The sequence below is a fragment of the Oncorhynchus masou genome, chromosome 27 (genome assembly GCF_036934945.1).
Source record: "Oncorhynchus masou masou isolate Uvic2021 chromosome 27, UVic_Omas_1.1, whole genome shotgun sequence".
Lineage (NCBI taxonomy): Eukaryota > Metazoa > Chordata > Actinopteri > Salmoniformes > Salmonidae > Oncorhynchus > Oncorhynchus masou.
Window position 1 is genome coordinate 55,632,373 of NC_088238.1, and position 16,591 is coordinate 55,648,963.

The 16,591-nt window shown below is 46.3% G+C and overlaps 4 protein-coding genes across 5 annotated transcripts in view; 2 read left to right on the forward strand and 2 right to left on the reverse strand.

The window, feature by feature from the left end:
- The first annotated feature begins 1,149 nt into the window (after positions 1-1,149).
- LOC135516437 (grpE protein homolog 1, mitochondrial-like) lies at positions 1,150-5,334 on the forward strand. The gene is made up of 4 exons (XM_064940761.1): positions 1,150-1,260; positions 2,214-2,358; positions 3,597-3,678; positions 4,528-5,334. The coding sequence occupies exons 1-4, from the start codon at positions 1,193-1,195 to the stop codon at positions 4,878-4,880; spliced, it is 648 nt and encodes a 215-aa protein (XP_064796833.1). The 5' UTR covers positions 1,150-1,192; the 3' UTR covers positions 4,881-5,334.
- Positions 5,335-6,488: 1,154 nt separating this feature from the next.
- LOC135516436 (transcriptional adapter 2-beta-like) lies at positions 6,489-11,581 on the reverse strand. Its single transcript, XM_064940760.1, has 2 exons — positions 11,283-11,581; positions 6,489-10,768 (listed from the first exon to the last, which is right to left on the reverse strand). The coding sequence occupies exons 1-2, from the start codon at positions 11,550-11,552 to the stop codon at positions 9,602-9,604; spliced, it is 1,437 nt and encodes a 478-aa protein (XP_064796832.1). The 5' UTR covers positions 11,553-11,581; the 3' UTR covers positions 6,489-9,601.
- A 194-nt stretch (positions 11,582-11,775) lies between these two features.
- Positions 11,776-14,977, forward strand: LOC135516433 (coiled-coil domain-containing protein 96-like). Its single transcript, XM_064940756.1, has one exon. The coding sequence runs from the start codon at positions 11,894-11,896 to the stop codon at positions 13,418-13,420; it is 1,527 nt and encodes a 508-aa protein (XP_064796828.1). The 5' UTR covers positions 11,776-11,893; the 3' UTR covers positions 13,421-14,977.
- The window catches only part of LOC135516434 (uncharacterized), a 4,991-nt gene continuing 3,368 nt past the window's right edge, over positions 14,969-16,591 (reverse strand). Inside the window, exons 8-9 of one of the 2 annotated variants that reach the window (XM_064940757.1) lie at positions 15,758-15,871; positions 14,969-15,459 (exon numbers count right to left, since the gene is read on the reverse strand). In XM_064940757.1, coding sequence (XP_064796829.1) covers positions 15,357-15,459; positions 15,758-15,871 — 217 coding nt within the window. In that variant the 3' untranslated portion in view covers positions 14,969-15,356. The remainder of the gene's footprint in view (positions 15,460-15,757; positions 15,872-16,591) is intronic. The other variant, XM_064940758.1, reaches the window with a different exon arrangement.

The window sequence follows — 16,591 nt, forward strand, 5'->3', positions numbered from 1 at the left end:
TGTTTTTTAAATCTAATTTTACTGTTTGCGTCAGTTACTTGATGTGGGATAGAGTTCCATGTAGTCATGGTTCTATGTAGTACTGTGTGCCTCCCATAGTCTGTTCTGGACTTGGGGACTGTGAAGAGACCTCTTGTGGCATGTCTTGTGGGGTATGCATGGGTGTGTGAGCTGTGTGCCAGTAGTTTAGACAGACAGCTCGGTGCATTCAACATAAATAAAAGTAGTGATGAAGTCAATCTCTCCTCCACTTTCAGCCAGGACAGATTGACATGCATATTATTAATATTAGCTCTCTGTGTACATCCAAGGACAAGCCGTGCTGCCCTGTTCTGAGCCCATTGCAATTTTCCTAAGTCCTTTTTTGTGGCATCTTACCACACGACTGAACAGTAGTGCGACAAAACTAGGGCCTGTAGGACCTGTCTTGTTGATAGTGTTGTTAAGGCAGAGCATCGCTTTATTAAAAAAGTTATACTGCTGCACATTAACATCTGTCTTTTGGACCTAGACTTGGCGATCCGGTACCGCTTGTCGTGCAGTAGCAGAGAGAACAATCTATACATTTACATTTAAGTCATTTAGCAGACGCTCTTATATGACTTGGATGGCTGGAGTCTTTGACAATTTTTTGGGATTTCCTCTGACACCGCCTAGTATATAGGTCCTGGATGACAGTAAGCTTGGCCCCGGTGATGTACTGGGCCGTACACACTACCCTCTGTGTAGCACTTTACGGTTAGATGCCGAGCAGTTGCCATACCAGGCCGTGATGCAATCGGTCTGGATGCTCTAGATGGTGCAGCTGGAGAACTTTTTGAGGATCTGGAGATCTTGTCAGTCTCCTGAGGGAGAAAAGTGTTGTCGTACCCTCTTCATGACTGTATTGGTGTGTTTGGACCATGATAGTTTGTTGGTGGTGTGGACAGAGATGGGTTTGGTGATGATTCAACACTTAAAAAGTTACAAAGGAGAGATAACCTTCAGTTTACAAAAGACACAAATTCTGTCCTTGGTCACGTGCCCAGTTTTCGACCTTTATCATCACCTCAACCAAACTACAGGAAGACGTCATACTCTATAACATCATTGATTGGACGCGACGACTAGGTGGATCTCTTTCTGATTGGTGATTGGCTTAACCTCCTGCCACTGGGGTACCCTGCTCCTTCAGCGTGTATTATCAGTAAAAATGGCGAGCTGGTGTGTACGAGCTGTAAAACAGAGTTACTCTGTTGTAGCATCTCCTTCAATAATAAGGTAATACATTACGAGAGTACATGTTAATACGGTTGTTCAGAGCATTGTCTATAACGTTGTGCCATCACCCTTGGCCGGGTGCTAACGAGTTGGGTAACGTTAGCCTGCTAACTACCGACCTGTCATAACGTTAGTTATTGTACTGCTTTCGTAATGAGAGTTCAATAGCACATTTCTTATAGCAGAATCCCATTTAATTCAATTTCTATGCGCCTTGTTCAAAGCTGTTAGCCTATCAACTAATTCAACGCGAACTACAGTACCGCAGGTTTTAATGTTAAGCTATTTTGGGTGTCGTTTGGTGGCACACCATAGCAAAGGCAGTTGGCTTCGCTACTAAAATGCCACAATGTAGTTTACCTGTATCTGGGCCAAGGAGAGATTGCTGTCAGAGAGACTCTAATGTGTGTAACGTTACCGTAGATCATTACCTAGCCTCTTCGCTCCGGGAGCCCTGTACACATCCGCGTCACCGAAGGCGAAATGCCTTATCTGTCGGTACGGGCCAAATGTGTGAACTGTGGTATAAAAAAAAACAACGTTGAAATCCACATTTTTCCGACGCACACTTCCTAGTCAGCAATATTCTGTAATTGCCACACGAGGTTGCCACGTGTTCCTAGATGGCAGCGCTATTTTCTGGAGATTAGGCTATTTGGTGTGAATTCTGTAAACTCCGGGAAAGATGATTTGGGAAAAGTTGATCTGAAATAGGTAAACCCAGAGGGCTTGTAAATATGTCTTCGGGTATGGGATGTAGCCTTCAGCAACCTGATACCAGAGGCTAACCATTAACATGGTATTACCATGTTAATAAAATAAAACATGTACCATATACAAATTAAGTAATCATGTTTGGATACCAGTACAGTGCACTAAAGTGACCAATGCATTAACAACTAAACCTATGTTGTGTATCTAACCCATTTCTCTGTCTCTCTCTGCTCTGTTAGGGCATCCCCACGGCTCCTATGCACAGCAGCCCAGCAGAAAAGCAGCCAGGGGTCGGAGGAGGACCAGCATGCTGAGCAGAGCGCAGCAGAGAAGGGCCTTGCTGAGGAGAAGGGCCAGCTGGAAGAGCAGCTCAAAGAGGTCACGGTGAGGCTATCTCCAGGGTGCAGTTTCCAAATCAATCAAATGTATTTATAATGCCCTTCTTACATCAGCTGATGTCACAAAGTGCTGTACAGAAACCCAGCCTAAAACCCCAAACAGCAAGCAATGCAGGTGTAGAAGCACTGTGGCTAGGAAAAACTCCCTATAAAGGCCAAAACCTAGGAAGAAACCTAGAGAGGAACCAGGCTATGAGGGGTGGCCAGTCCTCTTCTGGCTGTGCCGGGTTGAGATAATAAGAGAACATGGCCAAGATGTTAAAATGTCCATAGTTACAGATCTAGGATCACCCTCCCCTCACCCACTCTCCTAACCTTAACCATTACTAGGGGGAAGAAGAAGAAAAAATGACTCAAGATCAGAGTCTAGGGCAGGGATGGGCGAACTTTTTTTGTCTCGAGGGCCACATCAGGATTTTAGAATTCTGACGGAGGGCCACATTTTTAGGGGGACAAATTGATTTTAACAAACAATTGTCGGGGGCTTCACAAGTGGTGCAGTGGTCTAAGGCACTGCATTGCAATGCTTGAGGCATCACTACAGACCCGGGTTCAATCCCAGGCTTTGTCACAGCTGGCAGTGACTGGGAGACCCAGGATGCGGCGCACAATTGGCCCAGCGTTGTCTGGGTTCGCAGAGGGTTTGACAGGCTGAGATTTCCTTGTCCCATCGCGCTCTAGCGACTCCTGTGGCGGGCCAAGCGCATGAACGCTGATACGGCGCCAGGTGTAAAGCATTTCTTCCAACACATTGGTGTGGCTGGCTTCCGGGTTAAGCGGGCATTGTGTCAACAAGCAGTGCGGCTTGGCTGGGTAGTGTTTTGGCTCTTGAATTTCACCTCTTCTGAGTCCGTACGGGAGTTGCAGCGATGGTACAAGCCTGTAACTACCAATGGGACACCATGAAATTGGGGAGAAAAAGGTCTTTATTTTTGTAAATATTTTTTTATAGCTCTCGGGGGCACACTTTGCTGTCCCCCTCCCCTTGGTCTAGGGGAAACTTTACCCTAGTCCTAGGTCGCCACACCAGTCACTATAAGTCTGTTCCAATATCCAAGCTAGAAAACTACCTAGAATGAAACCAGTGTGTTAGGCATGGTTTCCTAGTGGTATACTAGTGTGGAATAGTATCTTGGTTAACCTCACCCTGTCTGAATCTCACTAGTCAGAAGAGCTTTGAGAACAGGATTGTCTCTTGGCCTCAGCTTTTCTGTCTGTCTACAGGACAAGTACAAGCGGGCCCTGGCAGACACGGAGAACCTGAGGACGAGGAGTCAGAAGCTGGTGGAAGACTCAAAGTTGTATGGTAATCTAACATTTGCATCTTTATTTGATTCTCACCAGTGAGACAGACATACTTATAGGTGGTTTTTAAAACCATCCTTTTGGTTCATTGATGTCAAGCAACATGCAATATAAAGTTAATCTGGAGGTACAGTGAGCTCTGAATGTATTGGGACAGTGCCATTTATTGTTGTTTTGGCTCTGTACTCCAGCACTTTGGATTTGAAGTGATACAATGACTGATGTTAAAGTGTAGACTCAGCTTTAATTTGAGGGTATTTTCATCCATGTCGTGGGAACCGTTTAGAAATGACAGCACTTGTTGTACGTAGTCCACCCATTTTAGGGAACAAATTTACTTGTGTGTATTAAAGTAGCAAAAAATGTAGCATTTGGTCCCATATTCCTAGCACACAATGACTACATCAAACTTGTGACTCTACAAACTTGTTGGATGCATTTGCAGTTTGTTTCAGATTATTTTGTGGCCAATCAAAATTAATGGTAAATGTATTGTCATTTTGGAGTCACTTTTATTGTAAATGAGAATAGAATGTTTCTAAACACCTCTACATTAACGATGCTACCATGATTATGGATAATCTTGAACTATGTACAAATATTGCTGTCATTTCTAAACGGTTCATCTGATATGGATAAAAAATACCCTCAAATTGAAAGCTGACAGTGTGCGCTTTAACCTCCGTCATTGTGTAATTTCAAATCCAAAGGGCTTTTGAGGACAGAGCCGAAACAAAAACAAATGTCACTCTCCTAATACTTTTGGAACTGCATATTCAATGATGTTGTTCATTCTATGTTTTCTAAAAGAATACTAACTAATCTCTCCTTTATTTTTCGCACATTTCAGGAATCCAAAGGTTCTGCAAAGACCTGCTGGAGGTGGCGGACATCTTGGAGAAGGCGACGGAGAGCGTGCCCAGTGAGGAGGTGTCCTCTCAGAAGAACCCCCACCTGAAGAACCTGTACGACGGCCTGGTGATGACAGATAAACAGATGCAGAAGGTGTTCGCCAAGCACGGCCTGGTCAAGCTTAACCCAGACGGAGGGCAGAAGTTCGACCCCTATGAGCACGAGGCTCTATTTCACGCCCCTGTGGAGGGTAAAGAGCCCGGCACGGTCGCCATAGTAACCAAGGTGGGCTACAAACTCCACGGGCGCACCCTCCGGCCGGCATTGGTGGGCGTGGCCAAAGCCCCTTGATTTAAAATAAAAGTTCAGTATGACCGTGATGTCATTGTTTTTGCCTGGGTGACAGATCACCATGGCTACTGCAGGCTGGTCAAAGCGCCCCACCCAACCACCTAACGTTGCCTCAAAGAGGCGGGAATCCAACCTGAACTAACCAACCTGCACTTGCTCACTCCCTGTCATGAATTAAAAAGCATTGGATTGGCTGGATGGAGTTTACGGCATTGTTAAATCCATGACAGGAAGTGTGCAAGTGCATACTTTGCGGGGAAGGGTGTCGAATTGGGACACAGCCCATGTATCTGCCAGGCGCAATTATGTTTGAGCAGAAGAAACACTTGTGATGGCACGTATAGCACAGAACCAGTTTGACAAGTAATTTCTGTCATCAGGATCAGATTCCTGTCCAGTCATTGTAATTGTTATGGATGGGAAAATGTAATGTAACTCATGATTATTTACCAAACTGCTGTCATTGTTTTCATTGGACAAACACAGTACTTTCAATTAATTTAATTGGAATATATATATTTTTCCCTGTAAGTAATGCTGTATTTGGCACAATTTAGCCCTGTATATTGCCATGTTTGTATGGCTTCCAGTGACAGCTTAACATGTAGTCCAGGCCTCTCCAACCCTCTTCCTGGAGAGCTGCTGTCCTGTAGGTTTTTGCTCCAACCTCTGTTGTAACTAACCTGACTCACCTCATCAACCAGCTAATTGTTATAATCCGGTGCGCTAGATTAAGGTGGGAGTGAAAACCTACAGGTCGGTAGCTCTCCAGGAACAGGGTTGGCGAGCCCTGATGTTTCATTTTCAGAAATAGTCTGGACAGTTTTGTGAATGGAGATGAAATATGCAATATTACACAATACATTAATGTTGTGTGTATGTAAAAATACCTCCGAGGCAACCACAGACGTTGTGTTCAGCTGCTGCACTACAGTAGGAACCGGCCAGAGTACGGTGGTCAAAATGAAAATACGCTCTAGTGAAATCTACAGATTCACCGGAGATACGCGATCATGCTGTTGAGGCTCTAATGTAATCGTTCCAGACTTCATGACAGCAGAACACTATCTCGCCGCTATGGCAGATGTCTCCCTAGTGGTGGGGGACATTGACAGTATAATGACGTTAATTAGTCTTAACTACTTAGACTGGTTAGTCTGTGTGTCTGGAGCAGCTTCGGAGTCCCCGACAACAGGGGAAGTGGAAAGCGAGCCTGTGACATGTTAACAACAGAGACGGTACGGTATGTTTAGAAACACTGTGTTAACCAGGAGACACTATAACTCCTCCTCCACATTTACTGGATTGGTTGAACAGTGCAGAAAAGAAACTCCCCCAACAGTTTGTTTTTCTTCTCGTCTAGATCCTCTACATACTGGTCTTGTTTCATGCGTTTCTTTTACAAATGCTCTGTTAGATTTAGTGTGCCTGGTTGTCCTGGTCAGTGCCACAGCAGCATCTCATAAACAGATTCACTTGGACTTGCATGTCCATTGTTTTTAATTGGCCCATTTCCCTGTATGTAGGATCATGAAGTGTAGGACACTGTCGGCAAATATAACCACATACTGAACTCACCAAATGTGAACATAAACCAAGGAAGCCATACAGTATAAAGGATTTTCATTTTTAATACAGAACATACTAACACCCTTGAACAGTTGTTTTCGCCTTAAACCAGATAAGGAGATATGTAGTCTTTGATTGTGAACTACGCCAGTTGTTGGGACAAAAATAAAAATCTTCAAGAAGATGATGGGAGAACCAAGGGGCCTTGTCAGTGTCCGGATACTCAGAGGCTTATGGTGAAGAAAAATATAGCATTTTTATTTCCTCTGTGGTATGGTAAATGTACTATGATGGAATGCTAATATTAAGGCCTATACAAATGCAGTCACAACATTATTTCACAGTGTCTAATGTAATACTGTTTCTATACAACCCACCCACATCTCTACTGAAGTTCACCTCCGTTTAAAACAGGCGAACTGGACATCGGAGGGAGAAGGTGCCACGGGACATTTTAAAGCACCCGTGCTTGGAACAAACATTTCACATAATGGAAAACCATGTCTAAAACCAACTGTGGCAGTCGTCCTTTTTCTCTTCTACCAGAATATTTCTGCCCTTTTGATAGTGTGCTTGCAAGGCCATATGTGAACACTAACCCAGTGGTTCTAAACATCAACAACAACAGGTATTTTCCCCATTCAGTTTCACAACCCCCACTTTGAGAACCACTGCACTAGCCTTAATTGAACAATGTGACTGTAAAACAATGAACCAGGAAGATTGATGGAGCAAATGTAGCAGGTATATCTTTCTTTTTTTAACAATGACTTAATTCCCTTTGAATAGATGGAACAGTAGCAAACTAAATAGCAAGCAACGAGTCACAATACAATAATCATGCAGCGCGTATTCATGAAGAGGCTAAAACCAGTCTGGCAGGACGAAGCACCGTTAACCCCACAACTCCCCTCCAAACAATGGACAGGCAAACTTAACCGGTGGTGAACAAAATAGATATGCAACATTTTTGATTTGTGCTTTAGGATCGCATGTCATTCATTGGTTAATGCCGATATTTAAAGCTTTTTATTTTCTTTAGAAGTCGAGTAGAGTGAATAGCCTACTGGAATCAGAAAACATGCAACGCATGGAACAGAATAGTATGGAGGAGTCAGGCTCATCTACTCCCCTCACAGTGCCACTTTCTGAGCCTGACACACCACAAAGCTACAGCGTCATAATGGGGATTACCGCAGTGCTTTATGAAAGCGTTAGCTGCCAAATACTGACCCCTCTATGCTTAGCAGGCCATCTCTTCATGGTAAGAACGATGATGATAACCCCTGCTTTCCAACACAGTGCGGCTGTATTGCTGTTTGAATAGGCACTAACCTGTGCTCTCCAAGACAACATCCTAACCTAAAAGGAGGCTAGCCTGGTCCCAGATCTGTTTGTATCGTCTTGCCAATGACCATAGGAGTTGGCAAGATGGCACAAAACTGATCTGGGACCATACTAACAGGAAGCTGGAGACAATCTACACAACTATTTATACTTTGAGAACTGCTTTGAAAAACAGTGTTGTCTGGTTTTCCCAGTAGTATTAGGTGATCCTTCACTGCAATAAAGAGAATGTATCATCTACCCATACATTATCATTCATATGGATGCAAATACAAAAATATATATTTGTTCCACGTTCTGTAAATGGTATCCAAACTTTTTTTTTAAGAAAGAGGAAATCTTTTGCAATGTACATATTCACAAACAGTCCGGTGGTTGACGACTTGGGTCAGAACTTGACAAAAGGTGGTAAAATTCAGCTTGGTCCAATCTGGAGCTTACGACACATCTCACATTGTTTATAACAAGACACAGAGACGCAACAATCCAACAGAGAACAAGAGTCATTGTCCCTCTGCAATCCTTAGTCCCCACAAACTCCATACACATTGTTAGGATGTGTCCCAGTCCCTACAAACCCAATAGATTGTTAGGATGTGTCCCAGTCCCTACAAACCCAATGGATTGTTAGGATGTGTCCCAGTCCCTACAAACCCAATAGATTGTTAGGATGTGTCCCAGTCCCTACAAACCCAATGGACTGTCAGGATGTGTCCCAGTCCCTACAAACCCAATGGACTGTTAGGATGTGTCCCAGTCCCTACAAACCCAATGGACTGTTAGGATGTGTCCCAGTCCCTACAAACCCAATAGATTGTTAGGATGTGTCCCAGTCCCTACAAACCCAATGGATTGTTAGGATGTGTCCCAGTCCCTACAAGCCCAATGGACTGTTAGGATGTGTCCCAGTCCCTACAAACCCAATAGATTGTTAGGATGTGTCCCAGTCCCTACAAACCCAATGGACTGTCAGGATGTGTCCCAGTCCCTACAAACCCAATGGACTGTTAGGATGTGTCCCAGTCCCTACAAACCCAATGGACTGTTAGGATGTGTCCCAGTCCCTACAAACCCAATGGACTTTTAGGATGTGTCCCAGTCCCTACAAACCCAATAGATTGTTAGGATGTGTCCCAGTCCCTACAAACCCAATAGATTGTTAGGATGTGTCCCAGTCCCTACAAACCCAATAGATTGTTAGGATGTGTCCCAGTCCCTACAAACCCAATGGACTGTTAGGATGTGTCCCAGTCCCTACAAACCCAATAGATTGTTAGGATGTGTCCCAGTCCCTACAAACCCAATGGATTGTTAGGATGTGTCCCAGTCCCTACAAACCCAATAGACTGTCAGGATGTGTCCCAGTCCCTACAAACCCAATAGATTGTTAGGATGTGTCCCAGTCCCTACAAACCCAATGGATTGTTAGGATGTGTCCCAGTCCCTACAAACCCAATAGACTGTTAGGATGTGTCCCAGTCCCTACAAACCCAATAGATTGGTAGGATGTGTCCCAGTCCCTACAAACCCAATGGATTGTTAGGATGTGTCCCAGTCCCTACAAACCCAATAGATTGTTAGGATGTGTCCCAGTCCCTACAAACCCAATAGATTGTTAGGATGTGTCCCAGTCCCTACAAACCCAATAGACTGTTAGGATGTGTCCCAGTCCCTACAAACCCAATAGATTGGTAGGATGTGTCCCAGTCCCTACAAACCCAATGGACTGTTAGGATGTGTCCCAGTCCCTACAAACCCAATAGACTGTCAGGATGTGTCCCAGTCCCTACAAACCCAATGGATTGTTAGGATGTGTCCCGGGATATCCAGCCGCTCTCTGTGAGGAAGCTGAGGATGCGTTTCTTGAGCACCTTGTCTAGGTAGCTGGGCAGCCGGCTCTTGGAGGGAATGCCCTGGCTCTTCTGCAGGTGGTCCTTGATTATGATTGTCTTGACAGTCAGGTAGCGCGTGGGGCTGAGGTTAAGTGAATTGCACAGCACCTTCTCCCGGTCTGACAGCAGCTCGAAGCCCGCCAGGTTCTCTATGGCCGGGAACTCGCCATCCTTGCCCTCCTCTTTGATGACACCACCTCCCACTCCGCCACCTCCTGTCCCTCCGCCAAGCCCTCCTCCTGTCCCTCCGCCCCGGCCCGTTTTCGAGGTAGCTACGCTCTTGTTCTCCTTGCGTTTCTCCCGTTTGTGCCTTGCCGCCTCGTACTCGGCCGCCTCGTCCAGTCGCGCGATGCCGTTGCGACGGTAGCGCTGCAGCTCCCGTACTTTGGCGCGTAGCACGCGCTCCTTGTGCATGTTGTGGAACAAGTCCTCAAACTCCCGCTGAGCCATGAACTGGCACATCCCCCGTAACTTGACCCGCTGCTCCTTCTCCTCCTTGGGGATCTTACGCTTCGGCGCCGTCGGGACGGCTGGAGCCCCCGGTGTCACCGCAGGAGTGGTTGGCGTCGGAAGGCTCCCCACCGCTCCGACGACGACACCACCACCACCTACAACTCCCAGCGTGCTTTGCTTCTCCTTCTTGTCGCGGCCTAGGAAGACGGGCACCAGGTTGTAGTCGCGGGCCACATTTTTGCGGCGCTGGCGCTCGCGGAGCTTGCGCACGTACATGTCCACGTGCGCGCGCTTCATCTCGATCTCCACGTCTTCATCGTCGTAGTTGACCGACAGGCCACTGATGAGCTTCTCCGCCTCCTGGTCGTACTCCATCTCATAGTCGTCGCGGAGCGGCATGTAGCCCAGCTGTTGCTGCTCGCCCAGGGTCACATCCAGGGGAGGCAGGGGGGTGGTGAGGCTAGGGGACAGGGGGCCGCCGCTGGGGCAGGTGTGATCCGTCACCCGGTTGGGGATGCTGTCGGGGACGCAGGCCTTTCCCAGGTTGCCATGGATGTACATGCCGACGTAGTGGTCCATGACATCCTGGGGGGTCCGAGATGCCCCTACATGAGTGGCCATGTCCTCCTGAAAGACCAGCACACACACAGGCCAGTGTTACTGAGAGGGGGATTTACATCCCTGCAAGCATTTAGGCTACACAGACACACACATAATGCATGCATTGCTATACGTTCACTATTAGCATAGACGTGTGTTGAATTCCATTGACAGGAGATCAACAGATCCATTGAAACAGACGAGCCTACATTATACCAAACGTTTCCTGTATGTTCATAATGCATTGCACATTTGCAACATCGTGGATTGTAATGTGCGTTAGCATGGAAAAGTTGCATTCATCACGACTTAGCTAGCTAGCTGTATACAGGACTAAAGTACATTTCAAGTTTTGCAGAGTTAATCGATATGGCCAACTCTCGACAGAACCTGGCTGTCAGTCTGAAGTTGTCAAATGTATACGGGTCTATATTGCGTTATTTTTCAAGAGAGCAACTTTACTCATTCACATTTTGTCTACATTTTGCGTGCTTGTATTATATAGCTATCTGAAAAGTAGCTAGGCTATAAAGTGAAATACCCAGTTTCCAAAGCCATATTGCTCGATCGCGTCGAGGAGCGACTGCTCTTCCCTGCTAGTCCATCCTCCCTCCGCTTCGGGACCCCAGAGGGTGAAGCGCCCGCCGTCGACTTGCTGATAACCGTGCCATCGCCGGTGATTACCGATTTCTGCACCCGCGGAGAAGCACTCCGGACAAAGTTCGATATCTGGACAGTCAGTACAGCGAAGCCGCAGATTCGTAACGTCTGCAAGGCAGTTTACGCAGTACTTCTTTCCTAGGTCGGCCATGTTGCTGGCTTCTGCTTGTTGTTGGAAGCAGCAGTGCCGCGGAGGGAGGGCCTGCGTGCTGGAGTGTCTCTGGTCAGACTACTGCGTCTCATTAATATTAATGAACTTGGCGCAAAAGCCTGTGATTGGCTTACATGCCCAGTTTCCAGGACAACTCAAAACACAAATGGTTTCATTAAAGAACAGTTGCTTATGTGTGAAGTTCTCGTTTAGGATTTCTTGACCTCGTTATATCCTAGAAAACATATATTTGAATGTTGCCTTACAACCCGGGACTTAATTGACACGTGATTTTCTAGCTTGTTTTTAGCCAGAAATACTTAAACTAAATTCCCATTCTCATGGATGGGAATGCAGAGCAGAAAGAGAATGACCCTGGGTCCAATCCCAACATTGAAAACACAGAGCTGAAGAACGATGAGCAACTCCAGCATACACCAGCTGAAGAGCCCTCAGAAGAGGGCAAATCCACTAATGCTGATTACTGTAAGAATAAAGCTGACACGGCTGCAGATGAGGCTGAGGAGGTGGTAGCAGTGGAGCAGAGTGGGCAAGAGTCTGAAAAAGCTGTAGGGGAACAGGCAACAGAGGGTATCTCAGCTGAGACAGAGGGAGGGAACCCAGCCGCTTCTGAACCAGGAGAGGGCGCTGGAGATGAGCCACCCGCAGAACCCAACCTACCAACGAATGAGACATTCGATGAGGGAGAGGTCCCGGAGATGAAGCCTCTAATAGGGGAGCCTCTCTCCCGCGAGAGGAGCCTCACACTCGAAGATGTCGACAACAACGATGATGATGAAGACGGACCGCCAAAACTAGACCCAGGGACTCCAGAAAGGGAGAGTTCCGTGCAGGTTGAGGAAAAGGGTCCCTCTCTAACCAAAGAGACGGGCCCCACCATCGACTACAAAGAGTACATGAACTTCCTTTATGAGTTGCAGGCGGAGAAGGACAAACTGAGCCAGGTCAACGGTCAGCTCCAGATCAAGCTGGTGGAGTACTTCCGCAAGAAGACAGGTGATGACGCACGTCCTGAGAAGGAGAAAGCCGTGTCGGACCAGGAGCAGCGCTACCAGAAGTACATGGCCATCATGGAGGACCTGAAGTGGCAGCACTGGCTGGACTCGGAGGCAGCCCAGCAGCAAGCAGAGGAGCTGAGGCAGCAGAGCCAGGAGAAGCTGGGCCAGCTGGAGACCGAGTGGAGCGCTTTCATGGCACTGAAGCGCGACGTGGCCGTGACGGCCCTGAGCCGGCGCCTTGGGAAACAGGCGGCGGCGGTCGAGGTAGAGCAGATCCAGGCGGCCGAGCAGCGGCGCCAGAAAGAGCTGGTCACCGTGCGCCTGGAGAATATCAAGCTGAAGAACAAGACGCGCAAGTTTGAGGCCACACTGCGTGCCAAGGAGATGCTCGCTGAGGGCCTGCACCTGATCGACTTCGAGCAGCTGAAGATAGAGAACCAGACGTATAATGAGAAGATAGAGGAGCGCAACGAGGAGCTCCTTAAACTGCGCAAGAAGATCACCAGCACAGTCCAGGTACTAACCCATGTGAAGGAGAAGCTCCAGTTCGTGCAGATGGAGAACCAGGCCAAGCGGGCCCAGTTGGCTGAGGTGGAGGTGGTGGTGGCCAGGAAGAGGGATGTGCTGACCAGGACCAAGCAGGCCAGGGATGGCCTCCGTATGGACAACCTGAAGCTGCGCCAGCGCTGCGGCCTGCTGGGCAACGAGATCCTGCTGAGGGACTTTGAGGAGAAGGTCGACGCCTCAGACGACCTGGAGGAGAGGCTGGAGGGGCTGAAGAGGAGGCACGCAGAGCTCATATTGAAGTGTGCCGGGGTCAAGAAGAAACTGGAGTACACCAAACCCTAACCCAAACCCTAATCCTAACCCAAACCCTAATCCTAACCCAAACCCTAATCCTAACCCAGACCCTAATCCTAACCCAAACCCTAATCCTAACTCAAACCCTAACCCAAACCTTAATCCTAACCCAAACCCTAATCCTAACCCAAACCCTAATCCTAACTCAAACCCTAATCCTAACCCAAACCCTAATCCTAACCCAGACCCTAATCCTAACCCAAACCCTAATCCTAACTCAAACCCTAACCCAAACCTTAATCCTAACCCAAACCCTAATCCTAACCCAGACCCTAATCCTAACCCAAACCCTAATCCTAACTCAAACCCTAACCCAAACCTTAATCCTAACCCAAACCCTAATCCTAACTCAAACCCTATTCCTAACCCAAACCCAGACCCTAACCCAAACCCTAATCCTAACCCAGACCCTAATCCTAACTCAAACCCTAACCCAAACCTTAATCCTAACCCAAACCCTAATCCTAACTCAAACCCTAACCCAAACCTTAATCCTAACCCAAACCCTAATCCTAACCCAAACCCTAATCCTAACTCAAACCCTAATCCTAACCCAAACCCTAATCCTAACCCAGACCCTAATCCTAACCCTAAACCTATCTCAAACCCTAAGCCTATCTCAAACCCTAAACCTATCTCAAACCCTAATCCTAATCCAGACCCTAATCCTAACCCAAACCCTAAGCCTATCTCAAACCCTAAGCCTATCTCAAACCCTAACCCAAACCTTAATCCTAACCCAAACCCTAAACCTATCTCAAACCCTAATCCTAATCCAAACCCTAAACCAAACTGAAGTGTGGAAATCGAGGAGCGGAGGCGAGGAGAGGAAACGTGGAAACAATATGCTTGTAGGAAATGAGACTCCTTCTCCACTCACCCGTCATCAGGCAAATGACATTTACAGCAGTAGAATGAAACGTGTAAAGTGCTAAGGCTAGATGTGCAAGACATGTTATAGATTAAAAGAAAAGTAGCGTGTTGTTTTGAAATGTGTGCATGTAAGCAACAGCTGATTCAAAGGGGGAGTGGCAGATTTCAAAACTCCTCTGCAGAGCATACACAGAGGATGCACTTCAGTATCCAACGAGGAAAAGGGTCCCTCTCTCGAGAGGAGTTTAGAGGCAGGTAGGAGAGTCTTTGCGAAGTCTGGTGACATGATAAGTGAGGGTAGTAACCAAGGGGATGGAACTTGGAGGCAGGGTTGGAGGCGGGGACTACTTGGGACAACTTCACGTCTGGTTGGCTAGGGGTTACTCCTCGGTTCACCTACTAACAAATTGACACTCTCCTCGACCACTTATTGGTTTCCGGGTCACGGAGGAAAGAAGGACTGAAGAGTCAAGGAGAGGACAGACTTTCCCAATTGAGAATCTCCCAAGGTCTATATGATCAGTCAGAAATCACCATCTGGTCATAGAAGGAAACCATATGTATTATAATAAGTAGTCTGTTATTTTATTTGCTGACATGTTTTAGTTGTTTTGCATTTACAACCCCTGATAATATAATAACAGTTGTCATGAAGGAAATTGTCATACTCAAGGTTGGTGAGCGGTTTATTTGGAACTAGTTTAAGTTGTCATTACAATTTGAAATTCAAATTACATTAGCAAATTTCCCTTTCTCTCAGTGGTTTAGTTGTCCAGATAGCAGAAATCAGATGCCAAAAAAAACATTTCAATTTCCTGTAAAATCAAGTACAGGCCAGGGTGGAAAGAATTAGTCACTTATCAAACATCTTTATCAAAAAATAGGTGTCAAACTGCTGACACATGTAGCACTTTGATAATCAGCAACATCTACTTACTAACAACTGTTGCGCCAAAGCAATACTGTGCTGAGCACACATCTTTCATGAAATATAACTTTATTATCAGCCTGGCGTCATTCAGGAGGATGTGTTGAAATGAGGTTAACTCCTTCAAGGGGAGTCTGGTTGTACTTTTAATTTCTCCAGGATTTTGCGTACCCAGTGTGAGGTGACATCCAAGCAAACCTCTTGACCTGACATCTTCAGAGTTGCACTGTGCATAGGACAACAGGGGAGAGTCATAAGAAACAGCTATGTTAATTCAAACATTCACCACAGGAAGTCAATGTTTTACCGTAAGAAGAAAATGTACGTTTGGGCATAGATTAGGTTTAGGAACATGGGTTATGGTTTGGGATAGATTTCAGATGTTAAAGTTAGGGAAAGGCATGAAAGTTATTTATTTTCTGATGGTCAAATATACACTGTCTTCACAATAATTCTCTCTCTCTCTCTCTCTCTCTCTAAATTATGTCCAATAATACAGTATAAAGTACAACAGTGAAGTTTACATAATCTCCACAACGTTGCAGCTTGAAGAGGGTGGATTCAACTGTATTTTAGAGATGAGCCTTCCTATCCTTCTGGCCTCCTTTTCGATGCACATGCATCTCTGCAGAACAGGCCTGCATGAGACAGAAACAGAGGAATACACTTGATCAAAGTCACCACTGATATACACTGAGTGAACAATACATTCAAAACACCTGCTCTTCCCATGACAGTCTGACCCGGTGAGTCCAGGTGAAAGCTATGATCTATTGTTGATGTCACTTGTTAAATCCATTTCAATCAGTGTAGATGAAGGGGAGGAGACACATTTAAAATGGATTTTTAAGCCTTGAGACAACAGAGACATGAATTGTGTAGGTGTGCCATTTAGAGGTTGAATGGGCAAGACAAAAGATTTAAGTGCCGCCTTTGAACAGGGTATGGTAGTAGGTGCCAAGAACTGCAATGCTGCTGGATTTTTCACACTCAACAGTTTCTCATGTGTATCAAGAATGGTCCACCAATCAAAGGACTACTGTGGGAAGCATTGGAGTCAACATGGGCCAGCATCACCATGGAACGCTTTTGACACCTTGTAGAATCCATGCCCCAACGAATTGAGACTGTTCTGAGGGCTAAAGGGGGGTGACATTAAAGGGGGGGGGGGTGACATTAAAGATGTGTTTTCACTGTAAATACTTCTTCCAGTATGAAGACAAGGATAAACCTTTAGACATTGAGTTTATTGTTGTTGATAGGTAGGTACAACAAGGCTGGAGGTAAAATAGCTATACTACTACCCACAACCCACCACAGTAAGACATAGAAAAATAGTGATTGACCGCTGTAAACTG